The sequence below is a fragment of the Bombina bombina genome, chromosome 1 (assembly GCF_027579735.1).
Source record: "Bombina bombina isolate aBomBom1 chromosome 1, aBomBom1.pri, whole genome shotgun sequence".
In the NCBI taxonomy this organism is placed as follows: domain Eukaryota; kingdom Metazoa; phylum Chordata; class Amphibia; order Anura; family Bombinatoridae; genus Bombina; species Bombina bombina.
Genome location: NC_069499.1, coordinates 827222538 through 827243487, shown reverse-complemented (window position 1 = coordinate 827243487; position 20950 = coordinate 827222538). Strand labels below are relative to the sequence as shown.

The 20950-nt window shown below is 42.7% G+C and overlaps 1 protein-coding gene across 6 annotated transcripts in view; it reads left to right on the top strand.

Annotated features, from left to right (window-relative positions):
• The window catches only part of TMLHE (trimethyllysine hydroxylase, epsilon), a 427780-nt gene that overhangs the window by 383377 nt on the left and 23453 nt on the right, over positions 1–20950 (top strand). For all 6 annotated transcript variants that reach the window (XM_053699428.1, XM_053699431.1, XM_053699427.1 and 3 more), the window contains one exon: positions 11015–11251. In XM_053699428.1, the coding sequence (XP_053555403.1) occupies positions 11015–11251 (237 nt within the window). The remainder of the gene's footprint in view (positions 1–11014; positions 11252–20950) is intronic.

Sequence of the window (20950 nt, the reverse complement as noted above, 5' to 3'; positions counted from 1 at the left end):
AAAATGCTTCATTTTATTGCGTCATTCTTGGCGCAGACTTTTTTGGCGCAAAAAATCTTTTCTGTTTCCGGCGTCATACGTGTCGCCGGAAGTTGCGTCATTTTTTGACGTCCTTTTGCGCCAAAAATGTCGGCGTTCCGGATGTGGCGTCATTTTTGGCGCCAAAAAGCATTTAGGCGCCAAACAATGTGGGCGTATTATTTGGCGCCAAAAAATATGGGCGTCGCTTTTGTCTCCACATTATTTCAGTCTCATTTTTTCTTTGCTTCTGGTTACTAGAAGCTTGTTTATTGGCATTTTTTCCCATTCCTGAAACTGTCATTTAAGGAATTTGATCAATTTTGCTTTATATGTTGTTTTTTCTCTTACATATTGCAAGATATCTCACGTTGCATCTGAGTCAGAAGATACTTCAGGAAAATCGCTGTCTAGTGCTGGAACTACCAAAGCTAAGTGTATCTGCTGTAAACTTTTGGTAGCTATTCCTCCGGCTGTTGTTTGTATTAATTGTCATGACAAACTTGTTAAAGCAGATAATATTTCCTTTAGTAATGTACCATTGCCTGTTGCAGTTCCCTCAACATCTAAGGTGCAGAATGTTCCTGATAACATAAGAGATTTTGTTTCTGAATCCATCAAGAAGGCTATGTCTGTTATTTCTCCTTCTAGTAAACATAAAAAATCTTTTAAAACTTCTCTCTCTACAGATGAATTTTTAAATGAACATCATCATTCTGATTCTGATGACTCTTCTGGTTCAGAGGATTCTGTCTCAGAGATTGATGCTGATAAATCTTCATATTTATTTAAAATGGAATTTATTCGTTCTTTACTTAAAGAAGTACTAATTGCTTTAGAAATAGAGGATTCTGGTCCTCTTGATACTAATTCTAAACGTTTAGATAAGGTATTTAAATCTCCTGTGGTTATTCCAGAAGTTTTTCCTGTTCCTAATGCTATTTCTGAAGTAATTTCCAGAGAATGGGATAAATTGGGTAATTCATTTACTCCTTCTAAACGTTTTAAGCAATTATATCCTGTACCGTCTGACAGATTAGAATTTTGGGACAAAATCCCTAAAGTCGATGGGGCTATTTCTACCCTTGCTAAACGTACTACTATTCCTACGTCAGATGGTACTTCGTTTAAAGATCCTTTAGATAGGAAAATTGAATCCTTTCTAAGAAAAGCTTATCTGTGTTCAGGTAATCTTCTTAGACCTGCTATATCTTTGGCTGATGTTGCTGCAGCTTCAACTTTTTGGTTGGAGACTTTAGCACAACAAGTAACAGATCATGATTCTCATAATATTATTATTCTTCTTCAGCATGCTAATAATTTTATTTGTGATGCCATTTTTGATATTATCAGAGTTGATGTCAGGTTTATGTCTCTAGCTATTTTAGCTAGAAGAGCTTTATGGCTTAAAACTTGGAATGCTGATATGGCTTCTAAATCAACTCTACTTTCCATTTCTTTCCAGGGTAACAAATTATTTGGTTCTCAGTTGGATTCCATTATCTCAACTGTTACTGGTGGGAAAGGAACTTTTTTACCACAGGATAAAAAATCTCCTAATCCTAAGAATTCTAAGGAGAAATCATTGTATTCTTTGGATGTTGTTAGAGCTTTGAAATATTATGTTGAAGCTGCTAAGTCTTTCCGAAAGACTTCTAGTTTATTTGTTATCTTTTCTGGTTCTAGAAAAGGCCAGAAAGCTTCTGCCATTTCTTTGGCATCTTGGTTGAAATCTTTAATTCATCTTGCCTATGTTGAGTCGGGTAAATCTCCGCCTCAAAGGATTACAGCTCATTCTACTAGGTCAGTTTCTACTTCCTGGGCGTTTAGGAATGAAGCTTCAATTGATCAGATTTGCAAAGCAGCAACTTGGTCCTCTTTGCATACTTTTACTAAATTCTACCATTTTGATGTATTTTCTTCTTCTGAAGCAGTTTTTGGTAGAAAAGTACTTCAGGCAGCGGTTTCAGTTTGAATCTTCTGCTTATGTTTTTCATTAAACTTTATTATTTTGGGTGTGGATTATTTTCAGCAGGAATTGGCTGTCTTTATTTTATCCCTCCCTCTCTAGTGACTCTTGCGTGGAAAGATCCACATCTTGGATAATCATTATCCCATACGTCACTAGCTCATGGACTCTTGCTAATTACATGAAAGAAAACATAATTTATGTAAGAACTTACCTGATAAATTCATTTCTTTCATATTAGCAAGAGTCCATGAGGCCCGCCCTTTTTTTGGGGTGGTTATGATTTTTGTATAAAGCACAATTATTCCAATTCCTTATTTTATATGCTTTCGCACTTTTTTATCACCCCACTTCTTGGCTATTCGTTAAACTGAATTGTGGGTGTGGTGAGGGGTGTATTTATAGGCATTTTGAGGTTTGGGAAACTTTGCCCCTCCTGGTAGGAATGTATATCCCATACGTCACTAGCTCATGGACTCTTGCTAATATGAAAGAAATGAATTTATCAGGTAAGTTCTTACATAAATTATGTTTTTAGTGACTCTGGATGATTGTGACCCTATTGTAGTTCCAGAGAAATTGTGTAAAATGGACAAATATCTAGAGGTTCCTGTTTACACTGATGTTTTTCCGGTCCCTAAGAGGATTTCGGACATTGTTACTAAGGAATGGGATAGACCAGGTATTCCGTTCGCTCCCCCTCCTGTTTTTAAGAAAATGTTTCCCATATCTGACACCATGAGGGACTCATGGCAGATGGTCCCTAAGGTGGAGGGAGCTATTTCTACTTTAGCTAAGCGTACAACTATACCTATTGAAGACAGTTGTGCTTTCATTGATCCTATGGATAAAAAATTAGAGGGTCTCCTCAAGAAAATTTTTGTTCATCAAGGTTTTCTTCTTCAACCCATAGCGTGCATTGTTCCTGTAACCGCTGCAGCTGCTTTTTTGTTTGAGGCTCTAGAAGAGGCTCTTCAGGTGGAGACCCCACTAGATGATATTCTGGACAGAATTAAGGCTCTTAAGCTAGCTAATTCTTTTATCACAGACGCCGCTTTGTATCTCGCTAATTTAGTGGCAAAGAATTCAGGTTTTGCCATTTTAGCGCGTAGAGCGTTATGGCTTAAGTCCTGGTCGGCTGATGTGTCATCAAAATCTAAGCTTTTGACCATCCCTTTCAAAGGTAAGACCCTATTCAGGCCTGCTCTGAAAGAGATCCTTTCAGACATCACTGGGGGGAAAGGTCATGCCCTTCCCCAAGATAAGTCAAATAAGACAAGGACCAAACAAAATAATTTTCGTTCCTTTCAAGGGTGGTCCCGTTTCCTCTTCCCCTGCTGCAAAGCAAGAGAGGAACTTTGCTCAATCCAAGCCACCCTGGAGACCTAACCAGGCTTGGAACAAGGGTAAGCAGGCCAAAAAGCCTGCTGCTGCCACTAAGACAGCATGAAGGGGTAGACCCTGATCCGGGACCGGATCTAGTAGGGGGTAGACTCTCTCTCTTTGCTCAGGTCTGGGCAAGAGACGTTCAGGACTCCTGGGCCGTAGAAATTGTAACCCAGGGGTATCTTTTAGATTTCAAAGATTCTCCTCCAAAGGGGAGATTCCATCTTTCTCAATTGTCTGTAAACCAGACAAAAAGAGAGGCGTTCTTACGCTGTGTAGAAGACCTTCTTACCATGGGAGTGATCTGCCCAGTTCCGAAAGCAGAACAGGGACAAGGTTTCTACTCCTATCTGTTTGTGGTTCCCAAAAAAGAGGGAACCTTCAGACCAATTCTAGGTCTCAAGATCCTAAACCAATTCCTGAGAGTTCCAAGATGGAAACCATTCGGACTATTTTACCAATGATCCAGGAGGGTCAATATATGACCACCATGGATTTAAAGGATGCGTATTTACACATTCCTATCCACAAAGATCATCACCAATTCCTAAGGTTTGCCTTTCTGGACAGGCATTACCAGTTTGTGGCTCTTCCCTTCGGGTTGGCCACAGCGCCAAGAATCTTCACAAAAGTGCTAGGGTCCCTGCTGGAGGTTTATCTAGACGACATCCTAATTCAAGCGTCGACTTTCCAACTAGCCAAGTCTCACACGGAGTTAGTGTTGGCTTTTCTAAGATCTCATGGGTGGAAGGTGAATGTAAAAAAGAGTTATCTTATTCCTCTCACAAGAGTCCCATTCCTGGGAACTCTGATAGATTGGACATGAAAATTTTTCTGACGGAGGTCAGGAAATCAAAGATTTTAACCACCTGCCGAGCTCTTCATTCCATTCCTCGGCCGTCAGTGGCTCAGTGTATGGAGGTAATCGGACTTATGGTAGCGGCAATGGACATAGTTCCGTTCGCCCGCTTGCATCTCAGACCACTGCAACTGTGCATGCTCAAACAGTGGAATAGGGATTATGCAGATTTATCTCCTCAGATAAATCTGGATCAAGAGACCAGAGACTCTCTTCTTTGGTGGTTGTCACAGGATCACCTGTCCAGGGGAATGTGTTTCCGCAGGCCAGCGTGGGTTATAGTGACGACGGACGCCAGCCTGGAATTCCCTGAAAGCTCAGGGTTTGTGGACTCAGGAGGAGGCCGTCCTACAGATAAATATTCTTGAATTAAGAGCGATATTCAATGCTCTTCAGGTGTGGCCTCAGCTGGCTTCAGCCGGATTCATCAGGTTTCAGTCGGACAACATCACGACTATAGCTTATATCAATCATCAGGGGGGAACAAGGAGTTCCTTGGCGATGATAGAAGTTTCCAGGATAATCCGATGGGCAGAGACTCACTCTTGCCATCTATCAGCGATCTACATCCCAGTGGTAGAGAACTGGGAGGCAGATTTTCTAAGTCATCAGACTTTTCATCCGGGGGAGTGGGAGCTCCATCCGGAGGTGTTTGCTCAACTGGTTCAGCTATGGGGCACACCAGAATTGGATCTGGTGGCGTCTCGTCAGAACGCCAAACTTCCTTGTTACGGATCCAGGTCCAGAGATCCTCAGGCAGTACTGATAGATGCTCTAGCAGTACCCTGGTCGTTCAACCTGGCTTATGTGTTTCCACCATTTCCGCTCCTTCCCCGTTTGATTGCCAGAATCAAACAGGAGAGAGCTTCGGTGATTTTGATAGCACCTGCGTGGCCACGCAGGACTTGGTATGCAGACCTGGTGGACATGTCATCTCTACCACCATGGACTCTGCCACTGCAACGGGACCTTCTAATTCAAGGTCTGTTCAAGCATCCAAATCTAATTTCTCTGCAACTGACTGCTTGGAGATTGAACGCTTGATTTTATCAAAGCGGGGTTTCTCTGAGTCGGTCATAGATACCTTGATTCAGGCTCGAAAGCCTGTCACCAGAAAAATCTATCATAAGATATGGCGTCAATATCTTTCTTGGTTCGAATCCAAAGGCTACTCATGGAGTAAGATCAGGATTCCTAGGATTTTGTCCTTTCTTCAAGAAGGATTGGAGAAAGGATTGTCAGCTAGTTCCTTAAAGGGACAGATATCTGCTTTGCCTATCCTATCGCACAAGCGTCTGGCTGATGTTCCAGACGTTCGGGCTTTTTGTCAGGCTTTAGTTAGAATCAAGCCTGTGTTTAATAAACCTGTTGCTCCGCCATGGAGTCTAAATTTAGTTCTTAAAGTTCTTCAGGGGGTTCCGTTTGAACCCATGCATTCCATAGATATTAAGCTTCTATCTTGGAAAAATCTGTTTCTAGTTGCTATCTCTTCAGCTCGAAGGGTTTCTGAACTATCTGCATTACAATGCGACTCGCCTTATCTTGTTTTCCATGCTGATAAGGTGGTTTTGCGTACCAAACCTCTGTTCCTCCCTAAGATTGTTTCTAACAGGAATATCAATCAGGAAATTGTTGTTCCTTCTCCGTGTCCTAATCCTTCTTCTAAGAAGGAACGTCTGTTGCACAACTTGGACGTGGTTTGTGCTTTGAAGTTTTATTTGCAGGCAACCAAAGATTTTCGCCAATCTTCTTCTTTGTTTGTTGTCTATGCTGGAAAGCGCAGAGGTCAAAAGGCTACGGCTACCTCTTTCCTTTTGGCTGAAAATCATCCTCCTGACAGAATTACAGCTCACTCCACTAGAGCGGTGGCTTCCACATGGGCTTTTAAAAATGATGCTTCTGTTGAACAGATTTGTAAGGCTGCGACTTGGTCTTCGCTTCATACCTTTTCCAAATTTTACAAATTTGATACTTTTGCTTCTTCGGAGGCTATTTTTGGGAGAAAGGTTTTGCAAGCAGTGGTGCCTTCCGTTTAGGTTCCTGTCTTGTCCCTCCCTTCATCCGTGTCCTAAAGCTTTGGTATTGGTATCCCACAAGTAAGGATGAATCCGTGGACTCGGTACATCATGCAAAAGAAAACAAAATTTATGCTTACCTGATAAATTTCTTTCTTTTGCGATGTACCGAGTCCACGGCCCGCCCTGTCTATTCAAGACAGGTGGTATTTTTTTTTACAAACTTCAGTCACCTCTGCACCTTATAGTTTCTCCTTTTTCTTCCTTTGCCTTCGGTCGAATGACTGGGGGGTGGAGTTAAGGGGGGAGCTATATAGACAGCTCTGCTGTGGTGCTCTCTTTGCTACTTCCTGTTAGGAAGGACAATATCCCACAAGTAAGGATGAATCCGTGGACTCGGTACATCGCAAAAGAAATAAATTTATCAGGTAAGCATAAATTTTGTTTTTTACAAATATGGAACATACTAGATTTAGAGATACTAAACCCCAATTCAGAGTATAGGGATGTTGCCTAAATAGTAGAATGAAACAAGCAAAGTTCCTTAGTTACCTCATAAACAGGAAGCCAAAAGCCATTACACCAGTGTTCAGATTCTCATTCAACCACAAAAACAGGGAAGTTCCTTAAAATTTCTTAATTTTATCTTCCAAATAAATGATCCTGTAGCTTTGTTCTTGTGGTTGAGATATGTGCTGTCTCACTCTCACGGTTACATCCAAGATATATGGTTCTATAAAGTAGTGATCATACTGCTTGAGTGTTTGTCCCTTTAATTTAAAATGGGGATTCTCCTATTTCCAAGGAAAGTACATTCTCTAACTAACAGGTAGTGTTAGGTTCTATTGTTTTTGTCAGGGCACCCCAAGTCACCTAGGGTTTAGGCAATAGCTATTTCTATAGCAGACACTTGTTACAAAGTGGGACATGATACCTTTCATTTTAACAAGTTGACTCCTATCTAATATAAAGGATGTTGTCTTCATATGTTATATGATTTACTTAGTGGATAGTATCTCCTTTGGTGCATTATATCACAACACACTTAAATACATTATCATGGTGATAGCCTTTTTAATCGCAATTGTCTAAACCATTTAAAAAAAAAAAATAAAGGTTTCGTTATTTCCAAAATGTAATTTCATGCCACAATGTGTGGTTTGTAGAGGGAGCTAAGGACCATGAAAGAACCCATCCTTATTCTTGGTGCCTAGTGCCAGTCTTGGAGGGGATCACCATTTTTATGCAGATCAGTTGCATATTAAATGGACCTGTAAATCCTATTTCTCTTGTTAAGTGTATCCAGTCCACGGATCATCCATTACTTGTGGGATATTCTCCTTCCCAACAGGAAGTTGCAAGAGGATCACCCACAGCAGAGCTGCTATATAGCTCCTCCCCTCACTGCCATATCCAGTCATTCTCTTGCAACTCTCAACAAAGATGGACGTAGTAAGAGGAGAATGATGTATTATAGTTAGTTTTTTAACTTCAATCAAAAGTTTGTTATTTTTAAATGGTACCGGAGTGTACTGTTTCATCTCAGGCAGCATTAGAAGAAGAATCTGCCTGTGATTTCTATGATCTTAGCAGAAGTAACTAAGATCCATTGCTGTTCTCACATATTCTGAGGAGTGAGGTAACTTCAGAGAGGGAATGGCGTGCAGGTTTTCCTGCAATAAGGTATGTGCAGTTAATATTTTTCTAGGGATGGAATTTGCTAGAAAATGCTGCTAATACCGGATTAATGTAAGTAAAGCCTTAAATGCAGTGATAGCGACTGGTATCAGGCTTATTAATAGAGATACATACTCTTATAAAAGTGTAAAATAAAACGTTTGCTGGCATGTATAATCGTTTTATATATGTTTGGTGACAAAACTTATTGGGGCCTAGTTTTTTTTCCACATGGCTGGTTTGATTTTTGCCTAGAAACAGTTCCTGAGGCTTTCCACTGTTGCAATATGAGTGGGAAGGGCCTATTTTAGTGCTTTTCTGTGTAGCTAAAAATACTGACAGAGACATTCAGCTTCTTCCTGCATGATCCAGGACATCTCTGAAGGGCTCAAAAGGCTTCAAAGTCGTGATGCATGCTCAGTCAGTGGAATGGGGATTACACAGATTTGTCCCCTCTACTAAATCTGGATCAGGAAACCAGAGATTCTCTTTTCTGGTGGTTATCTCGGGCCCATCTGTCCAAGGGTATGACCTTTCGCAGATCAGATTGGACAATTGTAACAACAGATGCCAGCCTTCTAGGTTGGGGTGCAGTCTGGAACTCCCTGAAGGCTCAGGGTTCATGGACTCAGGAGGAGAAACTCCTCCCAATAAATATTCTGGAGTTAAGAGCAATATTCAATGCCCTTCTGGCTTGGCCTCAGCTAGCAACACTGAGGTTCATCAGATTTCAGTCGGACAACATCACGACTGTGGCTTACATCAACCATCAAGGGGGAACCAGGAGTTCCCTAGCGATGTCAGAAGTCTCCAAGATAATTCGCTGGGCAGAGACTCACTCTTGCCACCTGTCAGCGATCCATATCCCAGGTGTAGAGAACTGGGAGGCGGATTTTCTAAGTCGTCAGACTTTTCATCCAGGGGAATGGGAACTCCATCCGTAGGTGTTTGCTCAATTAGTTCTCCGTTGGGGCAAACCAGAATTGGATCTCATGGCGTCTCGCCAGAACGCCAAGCTTCCTTTTTACGGATCCAGGTCCAGGGACCCAGAAGCGGCACTGATAGATGCTCTAGCAGCGCTTTTGTTCTTCAACCTGGCTTATGTGTTTCCACCGTTTCCTCTGCTCCCTCGTCTGATTGCCAAAATCAAACAGGAAAGAGCATCAGTGATATTGATAGCGCCTGCGTGGCCACGCAGGACCTGGTATGCAGACCTAGTGGACATGTCATCCTTTCCACCATGGACTCTGCCTCTGAGACAAGACCTTCTAATACAAGGTCCTTTCAATCATCCGAATCTACTTTCTCTGAGACTGACTGCATGGAGATTGAACGCTTGATCCTATCAAAGCGTGGCTTCTCCGAGTCAGTAATTGATACCTTATTACAGGCAAGAAAGCCTGTCACCAGGAAAATTTACCACAAGATATGGCGTAAATATCTTCATTGGTGTGAATCCAAGAATTACTCATGGAGTAGGGTTAGGATTCCTAAGATATTGTCCTTCCTCCAAGAGGGTTTGGACAAAGGGTTATCAGCTAGTTCTTTAAAGGGACAGATTTCTGCTCTGTCTATTCTTTTACACAAGCGTCTGGCAGAAGTTCCAGACGTTCAGGCATTTTGTCAGGCTTTAGTTAGAATTAAGCCTGTGTTTAAACCTGTTGCTCCTCCATGGAGCTTAAACTTGGTTCTTAAAGTTCTTCAAGGGGTTCCGTTTGAACCCCTTCATTCTATTGATATCAAACTTCTTTCATGGAAAGTTCTTTTTCTGATGGCTATTTCCTCGGCTCGAAGAGTCTCAGAGTTATCTGCCTTACATTGTGATTCTCCTTATCTGATCTTTCATTCAGATAAAGTTGTTCTGCGTACAAAACCTGGGTTTTTACCTAAGGTGGTTTCTAACAAGAATATCAATCAAGAGATTGTTGTTCCATCATTATGTCCTAATCCTTCTTCAAAGAAGGGAACGTCTTTTGCATAATCTAGACGTAGTCCGTGCCTTGAAGTTTTACTTACAGGCTACTAAAGATTTTTGCCAAACATCTAACCTGTTTGTTGTTTACTCTGGACAGAGGAGAGGTCAGAAGGCCTCGGCAACCTCTCTTTCTTTTTGGCTTCGGAGTATAATCCGTTTAGCCTATGAGACTGCTGGACTCCTGCAGCCTCCTGAAAGGATTACAGCTCATTCTACTAGAGCTGTGGCTTCCACCTGGGCCTTTAAAAATGAGGCCTCTGTTGAACAGATTTGCAAGGCTACAACTTGGTCTTCCCTTCATACTTTTTCCAAATTTTACAAATTTGATACTTTTGCATCTTCGGAGGCTGTTTTTGGGAGAAAGGTTCTACAGGCAGTGGTTCCTTCCATTTAAGTTCCTGCCTTGTCCCTCCCATCATCCGTGTACTTTACCTTTGGTATTGGTATCCCACAAATAATGGATGATCCGTGGACTGGATACACTTAACAAGAGAAAACATAATTTATGCTTACCTGATAAATTTATTTCTCTTGTAGTGTATCCAGTCCATGGCCCGCCCTGTCCTTTTCAGGCAGGTCTAAATTTTAATTAAACTACAGTCACCACTGCACCCTATGGTTTCTCCTTTCTCGGCTTGTTTCGGTCGAATGACTGGATATGGCAGTGAGGGGAGGAGCTATATAGCAGCTCTGCTGTGGTTGATCCTCTTGCAACTTCCTGTTGGGAAGGAGAATATCCCACAAGTAATGGATGATCCGTGGACTGGATACACTACAAGAGAAATAAATTTATCAGGTAAGCATAAATTATGTTTTTTATTTTTCCTCTTCTTGAAGGAGGGGTTGATTGCCCTTCTAAGTGGTGTAGTACTGAGACAAGGGCTCCGTCAGCTCCCTATTTTCCCTCATGCAAAGGGGTGAGGAAATGCTAGCAAGGGGTTAAGCAATCATTCAACTTTGGAAGAAATCAATGGTCGCCGTTGGAATCTAAACTTCTACAAACTATCAAGTTGTTCACTATGTCTTTTGCCAGTAAAAATAACATCAAGTTAAGGTATAAAATTCTGCACAATTGTATCTGTATAAGGCTCAGCATTCTTTACTTTCTTTTGCAGCATGCAGCTCTTCCACTGCTTGCGGCACGAAGGTACTGGTGGCCGCACCTTGTTAGTAGATGGCTTTCATGCAGCTGATCAAGTCCGTCAACATCATGCTGAGGATTTCGACCTGCTGACTAATGTACCTCTGAAGCATGAGTATATTGAGAATGTGGGGGGGAGCCACAACCACATGGTGGGAATTGGTCCAGTGTTAAATGTTTACCCCTGGAACAAAGAAGTATACATGATCAGGTAAGCTTCTATGCTCATCATATATAACATTGTTTGAATAGGTTTCTATATTATCTTGCACAGTACAGAAGACTTGGTCCCTACTCTAATTTAATTCTCTTACAGTTAAAGTAACAGTCTACACCTTAGTCATCTTCAAGTCTTACCTTAGAGTAAGCTGGATTTAGACTCCTGCACCTTTTCTATATCATGTAGCAGGAATGGTAAAAAAGTGTTTGTAAAATGAATATTGTTTCTAGCACCTTTGAAATGACTGCCAAGCTCCGCCCACTGATGACATCACGATCTGGGCTGCATATGGTGTCCAATAACAAAATGCTCACTAGTTAGCGCTGCAGAATCTGTTGGCACTCTACAAATAACCGATGATAATAATAATAATAATAGTTGGATTCAACAGACTGTCAATGTGTCAGAGTCAGTACCTTTTAGGACCCTGCAGCTTTCTAACACCTTGCTCTCTAGCTAATAAAACACCTGGCTACACAGCGCTCGGCGCTTAGTATTCTGAATGTTTGTATGCAAGCTACTGCTCTCTGAGCTTTTCTAATTTTGGATTATAAAAACAAGGAAAATTATTTCTACAACTCCACTACCTATCTGATTAATTATCAGCTCCGGATCTACTTATCTTTAGTAGGTGGAAGCCGTAACTGTCACTACATCTACCTGGTTATCGGCAAGTCTCTGTGGGAATTTACTTCTCTGCCCGGCAATTCATACCGCTGCAGATTCTCAGCACAAGCCGGCTCTGATCCCCATCGCTGCGCAGCGCTACCTCTGAGCTGTCTCTCTCCCAGTGACTCACCGGATCTCTGCAAGTGTCGGCGTCTCTCTTCAGACACGCTTAGACACTTCCTCATTCCTGTCAATTGACTTGCAGCACAGAGGCTGCAGCTGAACCGCTCAGCAACAGAACTTACAGGAGAAACACTTGTTAATTTCTTTCCAACACCGGAGCCCCAGGAATTCAGCAAGCAAGTAAGACTTTAACATTAATTGCCTTATTGCTGTGGGGTTTTCTCTTTATACCACTATACCATTAAGCATTTGGTTATTTTATTTCCTCTGATCATCAGTCAAGATCTGTTAACTGTTTCATATCAAGTCATACTTGTAAGCCATACATCAGATACAATTGGGTTACAAATATTCTGTCTGTGAACTTATTTCTATGAGTCCAGCTTATCCTACATTTCCTTGAGGATTACCACCAGACTAAAGTCACTTCCTTTTTATATGTAACACATGTTCAGTAGTGTTATATGCAAGGAGCTGATACATTCCTCTCTTAAGGCATAAAATCTCATTTGCTCTTACTAATCTGCAGTTGCGCTCCAAACCCCTCCTTCTACAATCTCACTCCTTGAAGTATCAGTGAGAGAACGTAACATAATACTAAGCCCAAAATAAAAATGGAGCCAGCAGAGCTACCCCAGGTTGTCTACAACCTGACCCAGAGGGTAGACCAGATCGCCCAAGCGGTCAGAGACCTTCAGGTAGAAAACAAGTCTTTACGTGACATCATAAAAGATTCAATTGCCCTAAAATCAGCACATGACACCCTACCTGAACCTCAAGTCTCTTTACCAGAACCATTTTCTGGAAACAGAAAGTTATACAAGCAATTTAAAAATGCTTGTCATCTGTTGTTTAGCCTTAGGCCTCGCAGTTATCCTACTGACAGGATCAAGGTCCTCTCAGTGGTATCATTTCTGCGTGGAGAACCGAGAGGCTGGGCTGACAATTTGTGTGAGAACCAAGATCCCATTATGTCCTCATTGTCTTCTTTCTTTGACAATATGGATGAATTATACTTGGACAAGGATGTACAACTAACGGCCGAGTCCATGATGAGAGAGCTTAAACAAGGAAAGAGGCCTGTGGAGGACTACATCTCAGAGTTTAAGTTATACGCCTCTGATTCTATGTGGAGCCCTGTTGCACTCCGAAATCAATTTCGGTTAGGATTAGCTGAGTCACTGAAGGATGAATTAGCTCGCATAGACATGCCACCCACTTTGGAGGCCTTGATGAGGGTTACTACCCAAATAGATAGAAGACTCCGGGAAAGGAGACATGAAAGATACCATACAGATTCTCCTGCCAAGACAACACCTCTTCCTGTACGCAGCACTCCACAAAGCCAACCTGTACCTATGGAAATTGGGGTTGTACGTGGACCTATCACACCTGCAGAAAGATTCAGAAGGAAGACCCATAATTTGTGTATGTATTGTGCTGATGCATCACACACTGTTCAGGATTGTCCACTCCTGTTGAAGAACAAGAAAAGTAAGTCTGTTTCTATCAAATCAACTCACACTGCACATAACCAAATTACTTATTGTGGTTTATCCCTTGTCTTACAGTGGGACCACAAAAGACTACCTACTAACGCCATCGTGGACTCTGGTGCATTTGGAAACTTCATCGACTCAAATCTTGTCTCCTCTAATAAAATTCTTCTTGTTTTGAAATCAAAACCTCTTGCTGTCAGAGTTATTGATGGTTCTACAGTGAACACTGGCCCCATAACACATCACACCATACCTTTAATAGTCACTTCTAGTGGGGGGCATACCGAACACATTTCATTTGATGTCTTACCCTCACCACATTTCCCCATTGTGTTGGGCATATCATGGTTACAACAACATGAACCACATATAATTTGGACTTCCTCTAAAGTGTCTTTCAATTCTACCTATTGTGTTAACACTTGTTTCTCCAACATAGGTGTGTCCGGTCCACGGCGTCATCCTTACTTGTGGGATATTCTCTTCCCCAACAGGAAATGGCAAAGAGCCCAGCAAAGCTGGTCACATGATCCCTCCTAGGCTCCGCCTACCCCAGTCATTCTCTTTGCCGTTGTACAGGCAACATCTCCACGGAGATGGCTTAGAGTTTTTTAGTGTTTAACTGTAGTTTTTTATTATTCAATCAAGAGTTTGTTATTTTGAAATAGTGCTGGTATGTACTATTTACTCAGAAACAGAAAAGAGATGAAGATTTCTGTTTGTATGAGGAAAATGATTTTAGCAACCGTCACTAAAATCCATGGCTGTTCCACACAGGACTGTTGAGAGCAATTAACTTCAGTTGGGGGAACAGTGTGCAGTCTCTTGCTGCTTGAGGTATGACACATTCTAACAAGACGATGTAATGCTGGAAGCTGTCATTTTCCCTATGGGATCCGGTAAGCCATGTTTATTACGATCGTAAATAAGGGCTTCACAAGGGCTTATTAAGACTGTAGACTTTTTTTGGGCTAAATCGATTCATTATAACACATATTTAGCCTTGAGGAATCATTTTATCTGGGTATTTTGATATATTGATATCGGCAGGCACTGTATTAGACACCTTATTCTTTAGGGGCTTTCCCAAAGCATAAGCAGAGCCTCATTTTCGCGCCGGTGTTGCGCACTTGTTTTTGAGAGGCATGGCATGCAGTCGCATGTGAGAGGAGCTCTGATACTTAGAAAAGACTTTCTGAAGGCGTCATTTGGTATCGTATTCCCCTTTTGGGTTTGGTTGGGTCTCAGCAAAGCAGATACCAGGGACTGTAAAGGGGTTAAAGTTAAAAACGGCTCCGGTTCCGTTATTTTATGGGTTAAAGCTTCCAAATTTGGTGTGCAATACTTTTAAGGCTTTAAGACACTGTGGTGAAAATTTGGTGAATTTTGAACAATTCCTTCATGTTTTTTCGCAATTGCAGTAATAAAGTGTGTTCAGTTTAATATTTAAAGTGACAGTAACGGTTTTATTTTAAAACGTTTTTTGTACTTTGTTATCAAGTTTATGCCTGTTTAACATGTCTGAACTACCAGATAGACTGTGTTCTGAATGTGGGGAAGCCAGAATTCCTATTCATTTAAATAAATGTGATTTATGTGATAATGACAATGATGCCCAAGATGATTCCTCAAGTGAGGGGAGTAAGCATGGTACTGCATCATTCCCTCCTTCGTCTACACGAGTCTTGCCCACTCAGGAGGCCCCTAGTACATCTAGCGCGCCAATACTCCTTACTATGCAACAATTAACGGCTGTAATGGATAATTCTGTCAAAAACATTTTAGCCAAAATGAACACTTATCAGCGTAAGCGCGGCTGCTCTGTTTTAGATACTGTAGAGCATGACGACGCTGATAATAATATTTCTGAAGGGCCCCTAACCCAGTCTGATGGGGCCAGGGAGGTTTTGTCTGAGGGAGAAATTAGTGATTCTAGAAACATTTCTCAACAGGCTGAACCTGATGTGATTGCATTTAAATTTAAGTTGGAACATCTCCGCATTCTGCTTAAGGAGGTATTATCCACTCTGGATGATTGTGACAAGTTGGTCATCCCAGAGAAACTATGTAAAATGGACAAGTTCCTAGAGGTGCCGGGGCTCCCAGAAGCTTTTCCTATACCCAAGCGGGTGGCGGACATTGTTGATAAAGAATGGGAAAGGCCCGGTATTCCTTTCGTCCCTCCCCCCATATTTAAAAAATTGTTTCCTATGGTCGACCCCAGAAAGGACTTATGGCAGACAGTCCCCAAGGTCGAGGGAGCGGTTTCCACTTTAAACAAACGCACCACTATACCCATAGAGGATAGTTGTGCTTTCAAAGATCCTATGGATAAAAAATTAGAAGGTTTGCTTAAAAAGATCTTTGTTCAGCAAGGTTACCTTCTACAACCTATTTCATGCATTGTCCCTGTCGCTACAGCCGCATGTTTCTGGTTTGATGATCTGATAAAGGCGGTCGATAGTGATTCTCCTCCTTTGGAGGAGATTATGGACAGAATCAATGCTCTCAAATTGGCTAATTCTTTCACCCTAGACGCCACTTTGCAATTGGCTAGGTTAGCGGCTAAGAATTCTGGGTTTGCTATTGTGGCGCGCAGAGCGCTTTGGTTGAAATCTTGGTCGGCTGATGCGTCTTCCAAGAACAAGCTACTTAACATTCCTTTCAAGGGGAAAACGCTGTTTGGCCCTGACTTGAAAGAGATTATCTCTGATATCACTGGGGGTAAGGGCCACGCCCTTCCTCAGGATCGGCCTTTCAAGGCCAAAAATAAACCTAATTTTCGTCCCTTTCGTAGAAACGGACCAGCCCAAGGTGCTACGTCCTCTAAGCAAGAGGGTAATTCTTCTCAAGCCAAGCCAGCTTGGAGACCAATGCAAGGCTGGAACAAGGGAAAGCAGGCCAAGAAGCCTGCCACTGCTACCAAGACAGCATGAAATGTTGGCCCCCGATCCGGGACCGGATCTGGTGGGGGGCAGACTCTCTCTCTTCGCTCAGGCTTGGGCAAGAGATGTTCTGGATCCTTGGGCGCTAGAAATAGTCTCCCAAGGTTATCTTCTGGAATTCAAGGGACTTCCCCCAAGGGGGAGGTTCCACAGGTCTCAGTTGTCTTCAGACCACATAAAAAGACAGGCATTCTTACATTGTGTAAAAGACCTGTTAAAAATGGGAGTGATTCATCCTGTTCCATTAAGAGAACAAGGGATGGGGTTCTACTCCAATCTGTTCATAGTTCCCAAAAAAGAGGGAACGTTCAGACCAATCTTAGATCTCAAGATCTTAAACAAGTTTCTCAAGGTTCCATCGTTCAAGATGGAAACCATTCGAACTATTCTTCCTTCCATCCAGGAAGGTCAATTCATGACCACGGTGGATTTAAAGGATGCGTATCTACATATTCCTATCCACAAGGAACATCATCGGTTCCTAAGGTTCGCATTCCTGGACAAGCATTACCAGTTCGTGGCGCTTCCTTTCGGATTAGCCACTGCTCCAAGGATTTTCACAAAGGTACTAGGGTCCCTTCTAGCTGTGCTAAGACCAAGGGGCATTGCTGTAGTACCTTACTTGGACGACATTCTGATTCAAGCGTCGTCCCTTCCTCAAGCAAAGGCTCACACGGACATAGTCCTGGCCTTTCTCAGATCTCACGGATGGAAAGTGAACGTGGAAAAGAGTTCTCTATCTCCGTCAACAAGGGTTCCCTTCTTGGGAACAATAATAGACTCCTTAGAAATGAGGATATTTCTGACAGAGGCCAGAAAAACAAAGCTTCTAGACTCTTGTCGGATACTTCATTCCGTTCCTCTTCCTTCCATAGCTCAGTGCATGGAAGTGATCGGGTTGATGGTAGCGGCAATGGACATAGTTCCTTTTGCGCGCATTCATCTAAGACCATTACAACTGTGCATGCTCAGTCAGTGGAATGGGGATTATACAGACTTGTCTCCGAAGATACAAGTAAATCAGAGGACCAGAGACTCACTCCGTTGGTGGCTGTCCCTGGACAACCTGTCACAAGGAATGACATTCCGCAGACCAGAGTGGGTCATTGTCACGACCGACGCCAGTCTGATGGGCTGGGGCGCGGTCTGGGGATCCCTGAAAGCTCAGGGTCTTTGGTCTCGGGAAGAATCTCTTCTACCGATAAATATTCTGGAACTGAGAGCGATATTCAATGCTCTCAAGGCTTGGCCTCAGCTAGCGAGGGCCAAGTTCATACGGTTTCAATCAGACAACATGACAACTGTTGCGTACATCAACCATCAGGGGGGAACAAGGAGTTCCCTAGCGATGGAAGAAGTGACCAAAATCATTCTGTGGGCGGAGTCTCACTCCTGCCACCTGTCCGCTATCCACATCCCAGGAGTGGAAAATTGGGAAGCGGATTTTCTGAGTCGTCAGACATTGCATCCGGGGGAGTGGGAACTCCATCCGGAAATCTTTGCCCAAGTCACTCAGCTGTGGGGCATTCCAGACATGGATCTGATGGCCTCTCGTCAGAACTTCAAAGTTCCTTGCTACGGGTCCAGATCCAGGGATCCCAAGGCGGCTCTAGTGGATGCACTAGTAGCACCTTGGACCTTCAAACTAGCTTATGTGTTCCCGCCGTTTCCTCTCATCCCCAGGCTGGTAGCCAGGATCAATCAGGAGAGGGCGTCGGTGATCTTGATAGCTCCTGCGTGGCCACGCAGGACTTGGTATGCAGATCTGGTGAATATGTCATCGGCTCCACCTTGGAAGCTACCTTTGAGACGAGACCTTCTTGTTCAGGGTCCGTTCGAACATCCGAACCTGGTTTCACTCCAGCTGACTGCTTGGAGATTGAACGCTTGATCTTATCGAAGCGAGGGTTCTCAGATTCTGTTATCGATACTCTTGTTCAGGCCAGAAAGCCTGTAACTAGAAAGATTTACCACAAAATTTGGAAAAAATATATCTGTTGGTGTGAATCTAAAGGATTCCCTTGGGATAAGGTTAAGATTCCTAAGATTCTATCCTTCCTTCAAGAAGGATTGGAAAAAGGATTATCTGCAAGTTCCCTGAAGGGACAGATTTCTGCCTTGTCTGTGTTACTTCACAAAAAGCTGGCAGCTGTGCCAGATGTTCAAGCCTTTGTTCAGGCTCTGGTTAGAATTAAGCCTGTTTACAAACCTTTGACTCCTCCTTGGAGTCTCAATTTAGTTCTTTCAGTTCTTCAGGGGGTTCCGTTTGAACCCTTACATTCCGTTGATATTAAGTTATTATCTTGGAAAGTTTTGTTTTTGGTTGCAATTTCTTCTGCTAGAAGAGTTTCAGAATTATCTGCTCTGCAGTGTTCTCCTCCTTATCTGGTGTTCCATGCAGATAAGGTGGTTTTACGTACTAAGCCTGGTTTTCTTCCAAAAGTTGTTTCTAACAGAAACATTAACCAGGAGATTATCGTACCTTCTCTGTGTCCGAAACCAGTTTCAAAGAAGGAACGTTTGTTGCACAATTTGGATGTTGTTCGCGCTCTAAAATTCTATTTAGATGCTACAAAGGATTTTAGACAAACATCTTCCTTGTTTGTTGTTTATTCCGGTAAAAGGAGAGGTCAAAAAGCAACTTCTACCTCTCTCTCTTTTTGGATTAAAAGCATCATCAGATTGGCTTACGAGACTGCCGGACGGCAGCCTCCCGAAAGAATCACAGCTCATTCCACTAGGGCTGTGGCTTCCACATGGGCCTTCAAGAACGAGGCTTCTGTTGATCAGATATGTAGGGCAGCGACTTGGTCTTCACTGCACACTTTTACCAAATTTTACAAGTTTGATACTTTTGCTTCTTCTGAGGCTATTTTTGGGAGAAAGGTTTTGCAAGCCGTGGTGCCTTCCATTTAGGTGACCTGATTTGCTCCCTCCCTTCATCCGTGTCCTAAAGCTTTGGTATTGGTTCCCACAAGTAAGGATGACGCCGTGGACCGGACACACCTATGTTGGAGAAAACAGAATTTATGTTTACCTGATAAATTACTTTCTCCAACGGTGTGTCCGGTCCACGGCCCGCCCTGGTTTTTTTTTTTAATCAGGTCTGATAATTTATTTTCTTTAACTACAGTCACCACGGTACCATATGGTTTCTCCTATGTAAATATTCCTCCTTAACGTCGGTCGAATGACTGGGGTAGGCGGAGCCTAGGAGGGATCATGTGACCAGCTTTGCTGGGCTCTTTGCCATTTCCTGTTGGGGAAGAGAATATCCCACAAGTAAGGATGACGCCGTGGACCGGACACACCGTTGGAGAAAGTAATTTATCAGGTAAACATAAATTCTGTTTTTCCCAAACAGTGTCTCTTACAAACGATCTCAGATCAACCGGTCATACCTCCTGACTACATGGAGTTCGCAGACGTATTCAGCAAATCAGAAGCAAACAATCTACCACCTCATCGCCCTTATGACTGTCCCATACAACTTCAACCTGGTGCCAGTATTCCATTCGGACATGTCTATCCTCTGAACCAACCGGAATTACAACATCTCAAGGACTATTTAGACGAAAACATAAAAAAGGGTTTTATAAGATCATCTACCTCTCCGGCAGGGGCTGGTATGTTTTTCGTGACCAATAAGGACGGCTCACTCCGCCCCATCATAGATTATCGCGAACTAAATAAAAGAACAGTAAAGAATCGATACCCACTCCCGTTAATTCCGGAGTTGATCGAACGACTCTCAGATGCCACCATTTACACGAAGCTTGACCTCAGAGGGGCCTATAATTTAGTCCGTATCCGCGAAGGTGACGAATGGCTCACAGCTTTTCGTACGAGATACGGACTATTCGAATATCTCGTGATGCCATTCGGCCTATGCAACGCCCCGGCAACCTTCCAACATTTTATCAATGATGTTTTCAGAGATCTCTTGGACATCTGTGTTGTGGTGTATCTGGATGACATCCTTATTTATTCAAAATCCCTCTCAGAACATAAAAAACATGTCAGATGGGTTTTGTCCCGACTTCGTGTACACAAACTGTACGCTAAGTTGGAAAAATGTCAATTCCACTGCTCACAAATCTCATTCCTCGGTTATGACATTTCTCCAGATGGTATCAGTATGCAACACAAGAAGGTTGAAACGCTTCTAGATTGGCCACAACCCAAGGATAAAAAAGAACTACAAAGATTCCTCGGCTTCTCGAACTACTATCGTAAGTTCATTAAGGGGTTCTCTAAAATAGCCAGGCCTCTTACGCAGCTTACTAGCAAATCAGTCCCTTTCTCTTGGACAGAAGAAGCAACAACAGCTTTCAATTTCCTAAAAACCAGTTTTTCAACTGCCCCCATACTCCGATTTCCAGATAGCAATCTACAATTCATCCTAGAGGTCGATTCCTCAGATTACGCTACCGGAGCAGTCTTATCTCAGAGGC